The 20,857-nt window shown below is 46.6% G+C and overlaps 1 protein-coding gene across 1 annotated transcript in view; it reads left to right on the forward strand.

Annotated features, from left to right (window-relative positions):
- LOC146058213 (uncharacterized) overlaps positions 1 to 16,097 on the forward strand; it is an 88,025-nt gene extending 71,928 nt beyond the window's left edge. The window contains exon 12 of the mRNA XM_083170350.1: positions 11,088 to 16,097. Coding sequence (XP_083026476.1) covers positions 11,088 to 11,773 — 686 coding nt within the window. The 3' untranslated portion in view covers positions 11,774 to 16,097. The remainder of the gene's footprint in view (positions 1 to 11,087) is intronic.
- The last annotated feature ends 4,760 nt before the right edge of the window (positions 16,098 to 20,857 follow it).

Genomic DNA, 20,857 nt, shown 5'->3' on the forward strand with positions numbered 1-20,857 from the left:
ACTACTTTGATTCACTGCTTGGAGGAGAAAGAATTAATTCAATAAACTGAATTTCCTCAGTAAATGTGCAACCCTTCTTATGCTAAATCCGTTTTTTAAGTGTTTCGATAATTAAAAGTTATGTTTTAACTAATAGACACCATATCAAACATATATTATTACCCCAAAAAACCTTGTCGGGTTCCCTTCAAGTCACTTCTGACTTTCCTTTTCAGTTCAACTCTATAAACCCCAGAGATGTCACCAGTGGTTTTGGGCCGAGTCTCTGAATGTCTCTCTGCCATCTCATCTTGGATGTCTTCTCGCCAACTCAAACTCAATATTTTCAAAACAGAATTACTTATATTCCCGCCAACTAAGAACAGTTACCATCATGACATCTCCATCGCTGTTGACAACTCGACAATCTACCCTACCCCACAAGTTCCGAGCTTAGGGGTCATCCTCGACTCTGAACTGTCCTTTCTTCCCCACATTCCATCTGTCTCCAAATCATGTTACATGCATCTAAAAAAACATATCCAAAATATGACCCTATCTCACACAAGACACTACTAAATCTCTTATCCATGCACTCATTATATCCCGCATTGATTATTGCAATAGTCTCCTAACCGGTCTTCCCAAGAACAGACTCTCACCTCTGCAATCCATTCTAAATGCTGCTGCTAGGCTGATCTTCCTTCCAAGACGCTCATCGTCTGCCGATCCGCTCTGCCAGTCCCTTCATTGGTTGCCTGTATCTTACCGTATTCAATATAAAACACTTCTACTTGCATATAAAGCTATTAACCACACTGCACCAGCATATATCTCTCTACTTATCACAAAATATCTCCCATCTCGACCACTGCGCTCTACACAAGATCTGCGTCTCTCTTCTGCACGGATCACAAGCTCCCATTCATTATTACAGGACTTTTATCGGGCTGCTCCCATCCTATGGAATGCCCTTCCACGCACAATAAGACTCTCCACTACCCTCCAAACTTTCAAGTGTTCCCTGAAAACTCACCTCTTCAGGCAAGCCTATCATATTTATATACCGCACACATAACCCTCTGAGGCACTTATGTATTATATAGCTTCCCTTCTGGACTTGTAACTTGGTAGGACTGCTATGCTATTACTGGTGCCTGTCCTTGTGTTTCCCTCCTATATCCCTATAGATTGTAAGCTTGCAGTAGGGCTCTCCTACCTCCAAGTCTGTCTGCTGTTACCCAGTTTGTATTATCACTGTCTACTATTGTAAAGCGCAACGGAATCTGCTGCGCTATATAAGAAACTGTAAATAAATAAGTAAATCTGCCCCACCTGCAGTGCACATGGTTTGATATATTTAGTAGGAGTACCAAATGAATAAAAAATGTTTCTCTCCTATAAAGTGGCCCAGATTTATCAAGCTTCAAAAAGTGATAAAATGCAGAGTTATAAACAGCCAGCCAATCAGCTCCTACCCTGTCATGTCACAGGCTGGGTTTGAAAAATGACAGATAGGAGCGGATTGGCTGGTTGTTTATCACTTTTTGAAGCTTAGTGCATCTGGTCCTAAGTGTGATAAACATCAAAATTGTCTGTTTTGTATTCAATTTTCAAAAAAATAAACCATTTATTTCTTGTGACTCATTCATTTGGGTGAATAATATGTTTGACATCACACATTGACCGTTCAGCAAATGTCTCACGTAGTGTAGTCTGCAAATCAAATGAAAAAGTCTCCCATTATGGCATTGGCTGCTCCATATGTATTTGGGAGTATAATAAGAGTTGCCAAACTGGAATAGATTGTTAACCCTTTGAGTGCCAATGTTGCTGTGAGAGATGTGCAAAATATTTGCTATAAATACCAGGGCTGTAGTTGAGGAATATGCAGGGGTGGAGCCAGCGGAGCTCGAGCTCCGGGTGCCGAAAAATCACAGGGTGCCAGAGTTGCGCACCGCACACTCTGCCGCCGGCACCCTCGCCAGCTCCCATGCCCACCCAGCTCACCCGCTGTGCCCGGCTGTCTGCCACTATTTTCAATAGCCAATAGGCGCTTGTGGCCCGCTAGCCAATAGGTGCTTGTGGTCTAGCAGGAGACTTGAATTGAACATAGCGGCAGACAGCATTAGTGGCTGCTGGACTGTGAGCGCCTATTGGCTAGTGGTCCAGCGGGAGACGAATTGAAAATAGCGTCGGACAGCCAGGCAAAGCAGGGGAGCGGGTTACAGCAGGATTCAGCCCCCTTTGGCAATGAGCAATTTCAGTCCCCCTTGGCATCGAGATATTTCAGTCCCCCTTGGCAACGAGCAAGTTCAGTCCCCCTTGCATTGAGCATGAAGCCCCTTGGCATTGAGCAAGTAGTTCCTAGCAAAGAGCATCTTGGTAAGTGTCACTTATGTGTCAAATCTGTAATGGGCATTACGGTGTGTTATATAGTATGTAATGGGCATTACGGTGTGTTATATAGTATGTAATGGGCATTACGGTGTGTTATATAGTATGTAATGGGCATTACGGTGTGTTATATAGTATGTAATGGGCATTACGGTGTGATATATAGTATGTAATGGGCATTACGGTGTGTTATATAATATGTAATGGGCATTACCGTGTGTTATATAGTATGTAATGGGCATTACGGTGTGTTACAATCTTCCTACTAGATTGTAAGCTCCTCCGAGTAGGGCCCTCTTCCCTCCTGTTGTCAAAGCCCACTTCTCTTCACATTTCACTCACAGCTCTCCTTTACTCCAACACTCAGTGACCATCTTCATACTCATCTCCATCATTGGCCTCAAGCCTCTAGTTGTATGTTGATTGGGTCCTCACTACTTACATTTAAGCTGTAATGTGTATTGAACTGTGGTGCTCTTTATTTGTACTGTATTTTTGTTATTTATTCAATGTTATGCCAAGTTTTGTCTCCCTGTATTGTTCCTTTGTACGGCGCTGCGAAACACTTGTGGCGCCTTATAAATAAAATTATAATAATAATAGTTATATAGTATGTAATGGGCATTACGGTTTGTTATATAGTATGTAATGGGCATTACGGTTTGTTATATAGTATGTAATGGGCATTACGGTGTGTTATATAATATGTAATGGGCATTACGGTGTGTTATATAGTATGTTATGGGGATTACGGTGTTATATAATATGTAATGGGCATTACGGTGTGTTATATAGTATGTACAGTAATGGGCATTGCGGTGTGTTATATAGTATGTCATGGGCATTACGGTGTGTTATATAGTATGTTATGGGGATTACGGTGTTATATAGTATGTCATGGGCATTACGGTGTGTTATATAGTATGTAATGGGCGTTACGGTGTGTTATATAGCATGTAATGGGCATTACGGTGTGTTATATAGTATGTCATGGGCATTACGATGTGTTATATAGTATGTAATGGGCATTATGGTGTGTTATATAGTATGTGATGGGCATTACGGTGTGTTATATAGTATGTAATGGGCATTACGGTGTGTTATATAGTATGTAATGGGCATTGCGGTGTGTTATATAGTATGTAATGGGCATTGCGGTGTGTTATATAGTATGTAATGGGCATTGCGGTGTGTTATATAGTATATCATGGGCATTACGGTGTGTTATATAGTATGTAACGGGCATTACGGTGTGTTATATAGTATGTTATAGGCATCATGTGTGGCTTTATGTGTAATGGGTATTACAAAGTTCGCTAAAATGCGCAATGGACATTAAGATGTGTGATACAATATTCGCCATGCAAGAGTCCTGCCTACTACAAATGGGGGGGGGGGGGCACAAACATGCCCTTGCTCCGGACACCATGGCACCTAGCTACACCACTGAGAATATGAATCACTGTAGTTATTGGCAGCAAATGATTTGAAGTCAATTAATTGAAGGTTAGTTAAATATTTCGCCCATGAGCGAGGCTCTTATTTTTTATTGGCTATTTTGCACATCTCTCACAGCAACATTAGTACTCCAATAAATTGGAAAAGGCCTCACTTTCTATCTGATTCTGTTGCTGTACGTGTGCCTGCAGACAGTGAATGTTTAGCATGGAACAGCTGAGTGACATCCTGGGATTTTGGGAATCAAGATTCAGTGTTATCTTATTCGAAAAGTATGAGGAAAGGAGGTGCTGTCTGTGGGCCAGGTGTGTGTACAGTCACTGTCCCCCAAAAGCAAACGTGCGTTTCACCCTGTTACTTAAGTTGAAACTTTATAAAGTTAATGCAGAATGAAGGACTGTGTGTGCAAACGGGAACCCTGCTGCATGTTTGGTCCTGTCCATTAATCCACCAATATTGGTGAAAGATTCATACATTAGTCCTGGATGTTACTGATGTAGTTGTCCCCTTCTCACCCCGATACTCTCTGCTCTCCAGCCCTATCACATATAGGTTTCTTATCTGATTTTCAAACTGCTCATGTGTAAACAAGTTCCAAACATTACATATATACATTGGAAAAATCACAGCCGTAGGGGGCAGTATTGGCTAACTTACTAATATTGGCTAAGCTCTTTAATTAGCAGACTGAATACATTTTTCCTTAACCATAACTCATGTTAATGGACGCAGTCATTATATATAGCCTATAGAAGATATTCACTGGCCTAGTATAAGATAATATAATACTTCTGTAAATATAATTAGTGAACATTCTTTGACATAAGATTATCTTCAGTATAAGATTATATATCTTATCGTTCCAATCATTGCTTATTTGTTTCTGCCATTCATTTTTGTAACTTTAATTGTAGTGTATAATTAAACCTCTCAACATGCCCACAGCCCTGAGGATGATAGGGGGTGTGAAAGGCTTGTGTGACACCTAGGTCTCATAATATATGCATCCTAGGACAACTTATGTTAAGTGTGATCCATCTGCATACAACTTTCTGTAGAAGCTTTCTAGCAACTTTCTTTGTGTTTGCTGCCCTCTAAGGTCATGCCTCTGGCCAATTTGACATTTTGAAAATAGATCTGTACACACCAAGACATACACATAGCCATGACACCTAGGTAACTGGGTAAAATCAATTTGTGGCCTCTGAAAGTGGTAAAATGCCTGTGAGATACTCTACTGATACCTTACTACTTTGTAGGCAATGGAAAGGCAGCATGCTTCATTGGCTGCAGATCCTACAAAATCTCTACTTTTCCATATACCCCCAGAATCATGTGCAATTCCAAATGCATATCTAGAATCTGTGTAAATCTTACTTTGCTGAGCTGGCTGGAGGCACTGGTTTTTCTATTAGACTGTTTCAGTGGTCATCTTGTATCCTTTATGTAGTTCACCATTTACATAGAAGCAGGACCCATACACAAATAAATGTAAGTCTGCATTGGGACGATACATGTATGTGTTATATATTTGGGGAACATTAAATGTTTCAAAGTTCACTAAATCAACAGGGGCAGACAAACGGGGGTATTCAGTCCGGGATTCCAACTGTGGGAACGTCCCGACAGTCAGAATCCCGGGCCGGTTTGGCTCAGCTCGACTAACTGGACAGTGGGGGAAAAGATTCTGTCTGTCGAGTGTCGGAAAGTGGGCGTGTCAGCGTATTGTTGAAAAACGGCCATTAATTCAACAATCCGCGGTCCTCTCCCACAAAACAGATCCGACTTGTTTTAATGTCGGATCTGTTTCCTCGGAAACTGCCCTTAATGCTGTCAGAAACTGCAGCATTGAGTACCGCCCTTAATGTTTGTTTTCAATTGACAGCATCCAGCTGCTATTGAGCCATGTTTAAAGGTCCTTGGGCATGTTGGCCCTTGAGTAAAATAGACCACTTGTAGTTTCTGTGATGCTGAAAGGATCCATTCCCAAAAATGTTCTGAGCTGTTGGATTGTATTAGGAGGTTTTAAGTTACAAATAAGTGTCCTCCTGTCAGATGTTGTATAGAGTTTGCAGAAATGTAGTGGCCAAGGAACTGAACCCTAGGGTGTATACATTGCAATATTTAGACACTTTGCACCTCTTGCTTTGCAGGAAATGTAACAAGCATGTACACACTTCCTGTGATAAGGTCCATACACACTGGGCGATTATGCCCAGCATGTTTGGACAGGTAAAGCCCCTCAGTGCATACACCCTGAGCTGCTTATATTTTTAATCCAGTTTATTATATACAGAATACGTGTGTATTACTGTTGGCACCAGTCCCAGCTCTGGAATTTGTCTATGCCATGTCTCAGAATAATGCAGAGACCAGCCTTTTGCTGCAGTCTGGGGCTAAGCATTCCTGGCTGCAGTCCTGCCAATCGCATTTACCCCTCAGCACTGATTGGTCCGTTCAAAAGTGATGCAGAAACAGAAGAGCCGATCCCCTCAGTGCCATAACCGCCATCTTGGTCATGTGGGCGTGGTCTCCAGCCACACATTTTCAACCGATGATTTATAACCAAGGGTGATGGATCTATGGACGTAAGTAGCACAGAGCTTAGACCAGGGTGCCGGATGACTCACCGACAGTTGGGATTCCAACGTTTGTTTCTCTGACATCGGAATCCCGACTTACATGGGCTTTTTTCCCGGAATCCAAACTGTATGGAATGGTCTACTGGGTATGGCATCATTTACCGACAAACTCTAATGTTATCTAGGAATGACAGGGCTAATGTTTAAGGAGCAATTCTGTATTATATAAAACGTGAAGTCTAAATGGTATGTATGTATGGTTTATGGCAGGTTGTGCTGTGACCCATCCAATGTACAGAGGGTTTATATTGGTACATTTGTCCCCAACAGGACCGCGTGCCCCCTCACACTATCCTAAGAAGAGGCATCGGTGCTTGCAGTGTCAGCAATGTTTCCCTAATCATTCAGCCCTCGTCACCCATCAGCAAACGCATAGCGCCAGTGATCGGTATAAGTGCCAGATCTGCGGAATGTGTTTCACTTCCAAATTGGCGCTTAATGTCCACTATCGATGTCACTCCGAGAACAAACTGTTTAAATGTTCTTATTGTGGGAAATCCTTTTGTCAGATGTCACGTCTCCTGTTACATATGAAGACTCACACCGGGGAGAGACCATTTCATTGCTGTAAATGTGGCAAGAGTTTTGCCCAAGCCGCCCAACTTGTCACACATCAGCGTATTCACACCGGGGAGAGGCCGTTTGTGTGTTCTGAATGCGGCAATAGCTTCGCTCATCGCTCGAATCTCCGTCGACATCTGAAAATTCATATCGGGGGTACATCATGTACATCTAGGTGACTGAGCCGCCATTCTGATACAAAATGAGCATCATTAATGAACTGGAAAAAAATGTCCACGGAATGGAATTTACGGTGGCCTCGTGCTTTTTTGCTTTTGGAAATTTTGCAAGTAAATGGACATCTAGTTCCGGATCCATCACAAAATGTGACTAATAATAGTTACGCCTTGGGGGCATCCTCTCCTTTTGTCTAAATTACTTTGTGGTGTAAATGTGTTATGAAAGTGAAGGGACATCGGAATGGTCTTATGTCACATTTATAGTATTGCTGATTTATATGGTGGGCTGGAAACATTTTGTGGGCTGTATTGATAAGCATGACAGGGAAGCCAATCCGCTCACGGGAAAGCAGTGATGGGGAAAGGAAATGCTGCATCTCTGTTGCTCGAAGGTAGCTTCTTTGACCACTGATGGTTGGAGTTGTTGGAGAACAGGCCAATTTACTTCCATAACTTCCGCTGCATAAGAAAGTTGGTGTTGCAATGATGGATTGGTTTCTGAGAAGAGAACTGATATTTTTGGAACTGGACCATGGATATATTGACAGACTTTTGAAAAAAATCTATTTGACCCTCAGTGACTGATGATTTGTATATTTGGTAAAGTTGTAGGACCAGTTATACTTCTGAGTTCATGACCGTTATCATTTAGCTAGACTAAACATTAGGACTCCACTCACACCTGCCCTCTCCTGTATACTTTCTTATCTCCTACCTCTCAACCCCCCTCCTATACACACCGATCCACTCCTCTCTCATGTGCTTCCCTCTCATCCCCCACCCACCCCCATCCTCTCCTTCCTTTAATCACCCCACACCCCCCATCTTCTCATCCCCCCCTTCCTCTAATCACCCCACACCCATCCACCCCTTCCTCTAATCACCCCACACCCATCCTCTCCTTCCTCTCATCCCCTCCACACCCATCCTCCTCTTCCTCTAATCACGCCACACCCATCCTCCCCTTCCTCTAATCACCCCACACCCATCCTCCCCTTCCTCTCATCCCCTCACACCTGCGCTCTCCTTCAATCTCTCATTCCCCCACTATCATCTCCTTCGTCCATTCTCCATCCTTCTCGCTCCTTCATCCCCTCACATCTATTATCTCCTTCTCTCTCTTTTCCCCTTGCATTTCTCATCCCTTTACCCTCTCATTGCCTTCCCTCTCTCACCTTCATCCCTCTTATCCCTTTCCTCCCATTCCTTCCCTCATTCTCCATTCCCTTGTCTCTCATCCCATCATCTTCTTCCTTCTCTCATTCCAGCTCTTATCTTCCTTCCCGTCTCCTGACTACCCTAATTTATCCATCTCAAAACCAAGGTGCACGCATAATGTTATATTCATATGATGTATAATATGATATAATGTGTTATTGTTACATTTCTTTGTATTTGTTATTTTTGATGTGTGATTTAAATAATAAACAAAATTAAAAAAGAAACAATGATGTAAAATACAGGTTTCCTTATAGAGAGAGGTTTCCTTACCGTGTAGCCGGCTGAACACCTAATGGGCCAGAAGTACTAAGCTTTATACCAGCGGTTCCTAACCTTTTTCCTCTCCCGTACCCCATGATTAGGCTTTTCATTTATGAGTACCCCTCCTCACAATTTGAAATATCCACATGACTTACGAGTGGAAGTGAGTGGAGCGTGTCCTTATATTAAGGAGCAGTGTATGGTCAGGAATTGGGGCCCTATGTGTCTGGCCGCTGGCTGTGTACTGTCTCCGGTAGTGGAGGAGTAGTGTACGGTTAGGAATCAGGCCCCTCTGTGTCTGGCCGCTGGCTGTGTACTGTCTCCGGTAGCAGAGGAGTAGTGTGCGGTCAGGAATCGGATCCCTCTGTGTCTGGCCGCTGGCTGTGTACTGTCTCCAGTAGTGGAGGAGTAGTGTGTGGTCAGGAATCGGGTCCCTCTGTGTCTGGCCGCTGGCTGTGTACTGTCTCCGGTAGCGGAGGAGCAGTGTGCGGTCAGGAATCGGGTCCCTCTGTGTCTGGCCGCTGGTTGTGTACTGTCTCCGGTAGTGGAGGAGTAGTGTGCAGTCAGGAATCAGGTCCCTCTGTGTCTGGCCGCTGGCTGTGTACTGTCTCCGGTAGCGGGGGAGTAGTGTGCGGTCAGGAATCAGGTCCCTCTGTGTCTGGCCGCTGCCTGTGCACTGTCTCCGGTAGTGGAGGAGTAGAGTGCGGTCAGGAATCGGGTCCCTCTGTGTCTGGCCGCTGGCTGTGTACTGTCTCCAGTAGTGGAGGAGTAGTGTGTGGTCAGGAATCGGGTCCCTCTGTGTCTGGCCGCTGGCTGTGTACTGTCTCCGGTAGCGGAGGAGCAGTGTGCGGTCAGGAATCGGGTCCCTCTGTGTCTGGCCGCTGGTTGTGTACTGTCTCCGGTAGTGGAGGAGTAGTGTGCAGTCAGGAATCAGGTCCCTCTGTGTCTGGCCGCTGGCTGTGTACTGTCTCCGGTAGCGGGGGAGTAGTGTGCGGTCAGGAATCAGGTCCCTCTGTGTCTGGCCGCTGCCTGTGCACTGTCTCCGGTAGTGGAGGAGTAGAGTGCGGTCAGGAATCGGGTCCCTCTGTGTCTGGTCGCTGGCTGTGTACTGTCTCCGGTAGTGGAGTAGTGTGCGGTCAGGAATCGGGTCCCTCTTTGTCTGGTCGCTGGCTGTGTACTGCCTCCGGTAGTGGAGTAGTGTGCGGTCAGGAATCGGGTCCCTCTGTGTCTGGCCGCTGTCTGGTAGCGGAGAAGTAGTGTGTGGTCAGGAATCAGGTCCCTCTGTGTCTGGCCGCTGGCTGTGTACGGTCACCGGTAGCGGAGGAGTAGTGTGCGGTCAGGAATCGGGTCCCTCTGTGTCTGGTCGCTGGCTGTGTACTGTCCTCCAGTAGCGGAGGAGCAGTGTGTGGTCAGGAATCGGGTCCCTCTGTGTCTGGCCGCTGGCTGTGTACTGTCTCTGGTAGTGGAGGAGTAGTGTGCGGTCAGGAATCGGGTCCCTCTGTGTCTGGCCACTGGCTGAGTACTGTCTCCGGGATTCCTGCTAACACCTGTAGGATTAATGCCGCTGCGTCCTCATGTGACAGGGGCAGTGACATGATGTGAGGAGGGGAATGGAGGCAGCAGGAAGCCAGAGACTGAAAGTTATATAGTGGGAGGGGCAGGGTCCCCAGCAGCACAGAGTATATCAGGAGATGAGTGATGTGTCAGTGAGGACAGGGCTGTATGTGACAGGGGCAGTGACATGATGTGAGGAGGGGAATGGAGGCAGCAAGAAGCAGCAGACAGTTATATAGTGGGAGGAGCAGGGTCCCCAGCAGCACAGAGTATATCAGGAGATGAGTGATGTGTCAGTGAGGACAGGGCTGCATGTGACAGGGGCAATGACATGATGTGAGGAGTGGAATGGAGGCAGCGGGAAGCCACAGACTGAGAGTTATATAGTGGGAGGAGCAGGGTCCCCAGCAGCACAGAGTGTATCAGAAGTTGTGTGATGTGTCAGTGAAAACAGGGCTGCATGTGACAAGGCAGCAGTGTTACCCTGTGTATATGGAGTAACCACGTACTACAGACCCAACTTGTACAAACTTTTAAAAATATACTGGGAACTGACAAAAATCTGTTAATGCGGACATGCTGATGGGGGGATGATACTGGGTTTTTTTTGGTGATACATAAGCGTTTACCAGTTTAATATTACGACGTCCTTTGTGTTATTTGTGTATGGAGGGAAGTTACCTCTATTTGGTTCCTCCACTTTTATAATCCCTCCACCCCTTCAATTGGCTTTTTCTACTGTGTGTCGGTGTAGTGTCCCTTATACCGTGTGTATATTAAACATGTTGCATAGGATTCATTTAGAAGATTACTAAAGCTGTCCTCCTTTCTACAGGCCCAGCGGTGCCACCTGACCCAGAGAGGTTCTACACCTGGGAGTGGGCCCAGTGTCCGGATCCCACCACCCCCCAGAGCGCTTATACAGGCTGCACGTGTGGGAGGTGTCCGTCCTGCAGACAGCGTCAGGCGATACATCAGAGGGCGCCGTCGGGGAAGACGCCATTTTCATTTTCCAAATATGACCGGACGTTTGCGGTGAAATCGTCTCTCATTAGACATCACAGGACTCACCCCAGGGAGAAGCCATACAGCCAGCCCGAGTGTGCGGCGCCTTCCAGTCTGATGTCGCACGTCACCAACAACGAGCAGGGTCACCCGAAGAAACACGTCTGCTCCCGGTGCGGGAGGCACTTTACGGATCAGCTAGCCCTTCTGCAGCATCTCCAGACGCACGAGGACAGCAAGCCATACGTGTGCACGGTGTGCGGGAAGTCCTTCAGGTGTAAGGGCTACCTCACCATACACGAGCGCATCCACACAGGCGAGAAGCCATACGGCTGCTCCGAGTGCAACAGATGCTTCTCACAGAAAACCACGCTTATCAAACACCAGAGGACGCACAGCGGGGAGAAGCCATTTTCCTGCTCCGAGTGTGGAAAATGTTTTACCGGCAAGTCGAATCTCTACAGGCACAAGCGGATTCACGCAGCAGATCAGGACGTACGGAGGCCATATCCCTGAGCAGATGCGGTTATATACTATAGAACAGAGGTTCTTAAACTGTGGGTCCCCACCACCTCAGCAGGGGGTCATTACTTGTGGCTGACCATTAGGATAATGTGTCTGTGGATTTGGGGGGGGGGGGGGGGAACTGGTTAAGTCATTAAGTAAACACCCACTGTCTCCATATTCCATCCCCCTGTCACCCTTTTTCATCCCACCATTACCCACTGCCTCCCTGTCAACATAGCGCTCACTTCACTTCAATTACCTCGCGTGTGGCGCCCATTTTGCCATAACTTGCTGGAGTCCTGTAATACTTGTTTATTCAGCTCCTTAACCCCGTCAGACAATAGTTTGAGGACCTCTGTTATATAACATTTTACTACTGATGCCTCATAGCGCTGGTGAGCCATATTACAGTAATGACACCTCACTCTGTCAGCACTGACATGTAGGAGAGGAGACGGGGTATATACACCAAACCACATCCATCCAACGGCTCAAGGGGTAAATGCTGCACCTGCCTAATTTGGCCTTAATGAACACATAATGAACAAGTTTTGGGGAGGGGGAGGTTTGACTGGATAAACTGGTGATATGCAGCCTAGAAGTGATGCTGAGTGAGGGGTCACTGTATACAGAGCGGAAGTATAAAAGGGGGATTTATATACATAGAGGGCGGCCTATACACCCCAAACACATGACACATTTGCTATTCCATAAATGAATTGGCGGGAAACGGTCATTAAGTAGACCCACCTAAGGTCGACATGCTTAAGGTCAACATGGATGGAACGCCGACACAAGCATTAGGTCGACAATGGTTAGGTCGACAGTCAAAAGGTTGACATGGTTGTTTAACAACCCACACCCCCAGGGAGGTATTCTTGTGTGTCTCTATGTAAAAACTACACATTAATTCTTTGTCAGATTGTCTGATCATCTTGGAACCAGCAGGACTGCGTTTCCAGGCTCCTCCCTCTGTCCATACAGAGCCTGGTCCAAATCATTGACTGATGGGGGGGGGGGGTGAACTGATGCCAGTTAGGAGGTGTGGCAGCAGCGTTCCTATGCAAACACAGCAGTAAGTGGGTCCAGGTGCCAGTTGGTGGCAGAAAGATACCGTTCCACTGTGCAGTACAGGCAATTGCTGATAGTAGGAGGCTATCTACTAATGGCCAGGTCCCGTGAGACCCCAAACCCAGATCTTGGTGTGGGCAATGAGGGCGCATCCGAACACATTTGCTTTACTGTCATGTGGATTCTGGAGCTAGTTATTTACCTAATCTGGCTAAGGGTGATTATTTTTGCACCGCTGTCCATGCCTTCTTACAGTATTACCAATCACTCTATATTACGTCCACATACTTGCATTCCCATTTAATTGATGATCTTGTTGAAATAAACTTACTGACTATTCCACAATTCTCAGTTGATTTTCTTAATGCCCCCTTTACCCCAGAGAATCTTGACTTCCCTCCCTGATTCTAAAGCCCGTGGGGTAAATAGGATCCCCATCGAGGGGTACAAACGAAAAAGTTTCAAAACTCTGTTCCACACCTCCTCGAAACTTTGAATGTTCTCTCCACAAACTTGTCCCTTCCTCCCACTGTCTTCGGGGCTTTACTTATTGTCCTCATTAAACCTGACCGGGATCTTCTCTTGCCAGAGTCACATTGGCCTTTTACTTCATTATCCACCGAGATTAAGATTCTAGTTCACTTTATAACCCATAGACTGAATGCTGTCATTGGACAAATAGTGCCCCCAATCAGACAGGTTGTATACCTGGTAATCTCCGCTGACTATTTTACCACACAGCTGAGGTTGGGGCCATTCGGAGTTTCTTTGACGCAGCCAACGAGGCCCTCAACTTGGTATAGTTGGTATATCCTTGGCTGATAATAGATAACTTTGGCTTTGGTCATGCCGTTACTGCTGCCCACGTGTGCATTACTACTACTTTGTTTGCTTTGGCTAGGGGCACTAGAGAGGGCTAAACGCTCTCCCCTGCACTATTCCCTGCTTGCAAGCAGGTTCCGTTGTAGACACAGTAGCCTCATAGGCTGGTGGTCTGCTCCTGTTCCTGGCTGACGGATGGTTCTTCAGACTTCTCCAGGTTATTGTGAGTTTTGGAATCTATATAGGACCAATCAGACTAAATCAAATATATTCTCTATTCATGGTTCTACAGTAAATTGTTCCTTCCTTTCCTTTTCAGTGAATGAGATTGGTTACACCCCTGGCCTCTCAATAGGGTGAGAAGTATATTGTTCCCATTATTTGTTATTTTAAACAGAGGTCGCATTAACTGGAAGAAACTTTCCCTTATGGCAGCGATCGTGAACCTTTGGCCCTCCAGCCGGTGTTGAACTACACATCCCAGCATGCCCTGCTACAGTTTTGCTATTTGGCCATGCTAAAAACAACTTGTGCCGCATGCTGGGATGTGTAGTTCAACAACAGCTAGAGTGGCAAAGGTTCCCCATATCTGCCTTACGGCCACAGACAGAATAAATGCAGCCATTTTCACATATCTCCAGTGTTGTTAAATCGGATTCAAATCTGGGCGCTGGCTGGGCCACTCAAGGACAGTGACAGAGTTGTCCTGAAGCCACTGTTTGCTTTTCCCCATTGGGGGGAGAGGCAGCGCTTCTGCTGGCAGGGACAGAGACAGTCCGCAGTCTCCGCCACCCGCTTCAGCATCCCCTGGGGCAGGTCGCTCGGCAATCAGGGGACACAGGGAAGGTTTGCAGCTGACAGCTTCCGACTGGGCGAATAAGAACTTTCCGCCCGGCGGTTGCTATGGTTACCCAATGAAGCCAGCCGCAGCTGTTCCATTAGAGCCGGGAGACTTGGCTGGACCTGGCTCAGGTGATTGGTCCTGTGGTCCAGGTTCTAGCTACTGTTTGCTCCTAGTTCCAGTTGTGCTCCTGTTGGATCAGCCCCATGATTCATCTCCTGTGTCCACTAGCGTCCGTCCGGTTCCGGTCCCGAAAGTGCTCCCACTTGGAGCCTTTGGGTTTACTTATCTTATTTTGCTATTTTTACTTTTTTAAGTGCTTTTGTTTGTTATCTACCTGGTTCTCCCTGGGCTCACCAACAAGGTAGCACTGGTGGTGCTCCAGCATTGAGCGACCCGTGCTGGGTCCATTTCTGTGCATTGGTACCATCTGTAGCGTTTGTGTTGGTTTGCTGTGCTTTTGTGTGTTAGAGTTTTGTCTGTGTGGTGTAATATTTTTATGCTTGCGAGAAGGTCGCATTCCTTTTGGTTATTTTCCCACCTCAGATAGTGTGGGGGGGCTGACAGTCTGCTGCATTAGGCTAGGCCTTGTAGTTAGGTTGTCCTCTTGGCCCTCTCCTTGAAGATGCTGGTGCTTTGTATTATCTCAACACCTGGTGGCACCAGAGTTGAGGCTGACCTAACCGGCCTTTTCAAATGTGGCTTCTATAGGCAAAGTCCTAGTTCCTGCAGGTGTCAGCCATCTTCTAAGAGGGGCCAACAGAGTAGGGTGAGCTGGGCCATTATAAACAGTGGTCACGGCTCATAACAACCAGGGACTTTTGTTTCTCATGGTCCAACCAAGAGTCCTTCAGGTGCATTTTGGCAAACTTTAGTCAGGCTACTATGTGCTTCTTTCAAAGGAGTGGGTTCCATCTAATCACTCTACCATAAAGGCCTGATTGGTTGATTGCTGCAGAGATGGTTGTTCTTCTGGAAGGTTCTCCTCTCTCCACAGAGGAATGACCATTAGGTTCTTGGTCACTTCCTTGACTAGGGCCCTTCTCCAACGATCCATCAGTTTAGAAGGCCGGCCAGCTCGAGGAAGAGTCCAGGTGGTTCCGAACTAATTCCATTTATGGCCACTGTGCTCAGTGGGACATTCAAAGCAGCAGATATTTTTCTGTACCCTTCCCCAGATTTCTGCCATGAGACAATCCTGTCTCGGAGGTCTTCAGACAATTCCTTTGACTTCATGCTTGGTTTGTGCTCTGACATGCACTGCCAAGTGTGGAACCTTATATAGATAGATGTGTGCCTTTCCAAATCATGTCCAATCACCTGAATTTACCACAGGTAGGCTCCAATTAAGCTGTAGGAACAACTCAATGATGATCAGTAGAAACAAGATGCATCTGAGCTCAATTTTTTGAGCTGTGAATAGTTATGTACTTGTGATTTGTTAGTTTTTTTTATTTTTAATAGACTTGCAAAAATGTCCCCAAAAACTTTTTTTCTCGTTGTCATTATGTATTGTATGTAGAATTTTGAGGGGGAAAAGAATGAATGTATTCCATTTTGAAATAAGGCTGTAACATAATAAAATGAGGAAAAAAGAAAGCGTTGTGAATACTTTCTGGATGCACTGTAAGGCGAGCTCAGGGAGGACAGAAACCTCCCATGGAGCAGAAGGGCTAGAGCAGGGGTGGCCAAACCGGTCCTCGAGATATACCAACGGTCCACGTTTTCCAGGTTACCTAGCTGGTGCACAGCTGTAGTCATTACTAACTGTCACATTTTAAAACATGCTGCATTCATTCCTACTATAGATCCACAGGTTGCCTAGAAAACGTGCACCGTTGGTAGATCTTGAGGACAGGTTTGGCCACCCCTGGGCTAGAATAATGGGGTAGGGAGGCTGGAGTGACAGAGCAGTAGAGACACAGGGCAGGTGGCTGAAGAGACACAGAGGGCATTAATCCAGTATTGTATGATGACGGCATTGGTTATATCCTATACTATGTGATCTACTACATGAACAGTGAATACCAACTGAAGACACGGTCCGGAGAGGATCAACGTGTTCAGAGGTTCCCCGCTGCAGAGAAACCACCATATAGGTATTTACTACACACGGAACACAGTAAGGATTCTACTTAGTCTAGAACCGGCCCTGGTAATGGGGTGTGCTATAATCCAGGTGTGATACTTGTAATAATGGGAGTAAGTGCCACTTAGTGAATGAGATCGCTGCACTAGACACAAGTGTCATTTTAACAGATGGACTTTGGAAATGTTCTCATAGGGTCCACAGTATGAAGGTCCACATACATTAGGTACCACTAAAGGTCAACAGGGTCAGGTCAACACAAGCATTAAGTTGATTAGGAAGGTCGATATATGTTGACATGGACACCGCATCAGTGTACTACATCCGCTGCGCTCAGCACACTATTATATTCTCCCACCACGCAAGTGGATGGTAAGTTATGAAATACCACCTGTTTTTGAAACCATCCAACCCGGTTGACCTATTTCATGCGTTGTCCTGTCTACCTTTAGTGGTCGTCCTAATATATTTCAACCTTAATACTGTCTGCCTACAGGAAAATATTGAAATTAGGGTCAGAAAGCCAAATAAACACTTCAATTGGAGAAGACGGAGGAAGATGATGATGATGACAACGAAGACGACTAAGAATTAACAATTTGACAACAAAAAATATGAATAAGAATAAGCATAATAACAGTATTAAGGATAGAAGAAAAATAACAAAAATCAGAATATGAATAATAACTATATACTATGAAGTAGAGGAAAATGACAAAGATAATGAAAAATAAAAATAGGATTTTAATACCTACCGGTAAATCCTTTTGACAAAGTCCTTATGGGATACTGGGATGTTCCTAAGACATTGGGTATTAGAGGGTCACAGCAGGAGACAGGTACATCTATAACTTTGAACTGGGTGTACTGGCTCCTCCCCTCAGATTCCCTGCCCACAAACCAGTTAAGGTAAAATTGTGCCCGAAGGAGGATGAACATATGAGAGGAAGGATATATGTCAATATGTAAATACATATGTGTGAAACATGGTGAGATTTATACCAGCACACCCGCATACAACTAAAACAACAAACTACTCAACAATGAGGCCAAAATAAGGTTAACGAGGTGGACTTTTCAACAACCAGACTAATTTACCTGCAGCGAGACACTACACTGGGCGGGTGCCCAGTATCCCATAAGGACTTTGTGAAAAGGATTTACCGGTAGGTATTAAAATCCTATTTTCACTATCGTCCTATGAGATACTGGGATGGTCTCAAGACATTGGGGAAGTCCCAAAGCTTCCAGAAGGGGCGGGAACGTGCGGAGACTGCTGCTGCTGTACCGCCCACCCAAACTGGGTATCCTCTTTTGCCAGGGCATCAAACTTGTAAAATTTTACAAAGGTATGCTGACCCGACCAAGTTGCAGCTCTGCAGAGCTGTAAGGCTGAAACACCCAGAGCAGCCACCCAGGATGCGCCAAACCGACTTTGTGGAATGCGCCTTCAATCCTGAAGGTGTGGGCAACCCTGCCACTACGTAAGCCTGCTGAACCGTTGCACAAATCCAACGTGCAATGGACTGTTTCAAGGCCAGACGTCATTCCCTTCTTCTGTGCATCATAGAGCACAAAGAGGCAGTCCGTCTTAAGAACTCTCGCCGTTCTCTGGACGTATACATGCAGAGCCCAAACCACGTCCAGAGACTTCGGAATATCTGGAGAATTAGAACCGGAAGGGACCACCAGAGGTTGGTTTAGATCAGGGGTGTCAAACTCAAATTCATCGGGGCCGCATCAGCAGTTTGGTCACCCTCAAACGGCCGGTTGTATCTGTAGGTCCCCCTGTATAATTATAATGCCATGACACCACAGGCTGCTCCCCCTGTATAATATAAAATGAATGCCATGACACCACAGGCTGCTCCCCCTGTATAATAATAATGCCATGACACCACGGACTGCTCCACCTGTATAATATAATAAAAAGTAATGCCATGACACATAAATGATTATACAGGAGGAGCGGCCTGTGGTGTCATGGCATTATTATTATTATACACGGGGACACCTCAGGAAACAGCAGATATATATATATATTTTTATTGTGAGTGTGATCCTCATCCTCACTTACTGTTTCTCCGTCTGTCCTGCAGCTGCTGCGGCTTCCAGCTTTTCTTCACTGCTTGCTGCGGCCACACTGTCCCCGACTCCCGGTCCAGCTTCCCTGCCTGCTCATACTTCTCTACAGACGCATGGGCGGGCGGGCGGCGTCATCGTCATGACGTCCCCACCCAGTGTCTGTCACTGCCGGGCATCAGAGGGAACAGGCGGCCAGGCCCTCCTCCACGTAGCCGTGGAGGCCGGCGGCCATGTTTCTGTAGCCGCATACATATGTGCCTACAGGAACATGGCCGCCGACAGTGGAGGAACAGGTAAGGCGGCCGCGGACGTGGACGCGGCCCGCAGCACTCCTGTTTTAGACACACTGCCCCTGCGTGCTATCTCCTCACGCGAGCCACATGACGAGATTTGGCCCGCAGGCCTTGTGTTTGACACCCGTGGTTTAGATGAAACGAAGAAATTACCTTAGGGAGAAACTGCGGGTTTGTTCTCAACTTCGCGCTGTCCTCGTGAAAAATCAAGTAGGTGCTCTTACAGGACAAAGCCCCTAGCTCAGAGACTCTACGAGCCGAGGCCAATGCCAAAAGAACCACCGTCTTCCAGGAGAGGTACTTCATGTCCACCAACGCTAATGGTTCAAACCAGGACGACTGTAAGAAGGAAAAATACACATCCAAACTCCACAGCGCCGTAGGCGGCACAAAAGGAGGTTGAATATGAAGGACTCCTTGACGGAAAGTCTGGACCTCCGGTAAGACAGCCAATTTCTTCTGGAAAAAGATTGACAGGGCCGAAATATGGACCTTTAATGAGCCCAAACGTAGGCCCAAATCCAAGCCAGCCTGCAGGAATCTAAGAAACCTATCCAGGTTAAATTCCGCCGGTGGAAAACCTTTTCCTTCACACCACCCTACGTATCTTTTCCAAATATGATGGTAGTGAGCCGCTGTTACCGGCTTCCGCTCCTGAGTCATCATGGATATGAATGAGGCGTGAAGGCCCCTATGAGCTAGAATCTGCCGCTCTACCAGGATTTAGGGCGGCTTCGTTTAACGGCCCGGAGGTTGACGCAGGGACCTTGAAAGAGCAGATCGCTTCTGAGAGGTAGATGCCACGGGTCCTCCACCAGCAGGGAGGACCTGTGGCCCGTCTTTGCCAATCTGGTGCCACTAGAATGGCTTCCACCCTTTGACTTCATACTCACTTGAGCACCTTCGCCAGCAAAGGAAGTGGTGGGAATAGATACACTAGGTCGAATGACCACACCGTCAGGGCATCCACGGCCTCCGCCCAAGGATCTCTGGTTCTTCAGCAGTATCTGCCGACATTGTTGTTGAACTTGGACAACATGAGGTCGATTTGTGGTCAACCCCATCGATCCACAATGCTCGGGGGTTGAGACTCCACTCCCCGGAGTGAAGGTCGTGGCGACTGAGAAAATCCACCTCCCAGTTGTCCACCCCCAAGATGAAAATGGCTGAGATTGATGCATTTCTGCCCAGGACAGAATCTTGGTGACCTCCCGCATGCACAACCTGCTCTTTGTTCCTCCATGGCGGTTGACGTACTCCACCATTGTGGCATTGTCAGATTGTACCTGGACCGCTCGATTTTGGAGGAGTGACCGAGCCTGTAGGATCACATAATAAACTGCCCTCAATTCCAGGACATTGATATGCAGTTGACTCTCACAAGGTCCATCGGCCCTGAAAGGACCTACCCTGTGTCACCGCTCCCCATCCTAACAGACTGGCGTCCGTTGTTAAGAGGACCCAATCCTGGATACCGAACCTCCTTCCTGCCAACAGGATTGGGGCATGGGTCCACCGCGGGAGCGATTGGTGGGCTTGATGCGACAGGAATATCCTCTTGTGCATCAGGAGGTGTAACCCTGACCATGTGCTCAGCAAGTCCAGTTAGAATGGTCTGGAGTGGAACCTCCCGAATTGGATTGCCTCGAAGGTAGCCACCATTTTCCCCAGAAGCTGGATACATCGGTGAACCGACACCTGAGACTTGGCCAGAACCTCCGAGACTAGATTCCGAATGGCAATCATTTTCTCTTGGGGAAGAAACACCCTCTGGTGTTGGGTGTCCAAGATCATTCCCAAAAAGAGAAGACGGCGTGTCGGCGTCAGGAAGGATTTTGGGATATTGAGAGTCCATCGATGGTTGGACAGAAACTGCCTGGTTATGACTATGT

This window comes from Crinia signifera, chromosome 2, assembly GCF_055691185.1.
Source record: "Crinia signifera chromosome 2, ASM5569118v1, whole genome shotgun sequence".
Taxonomy (NCBI): domain Eukaryota; kingdom Metazoa; phylum Chordata; class Amphibia; order Anura; family Myobatrachidae; genus Crinia; species Crinia signifera.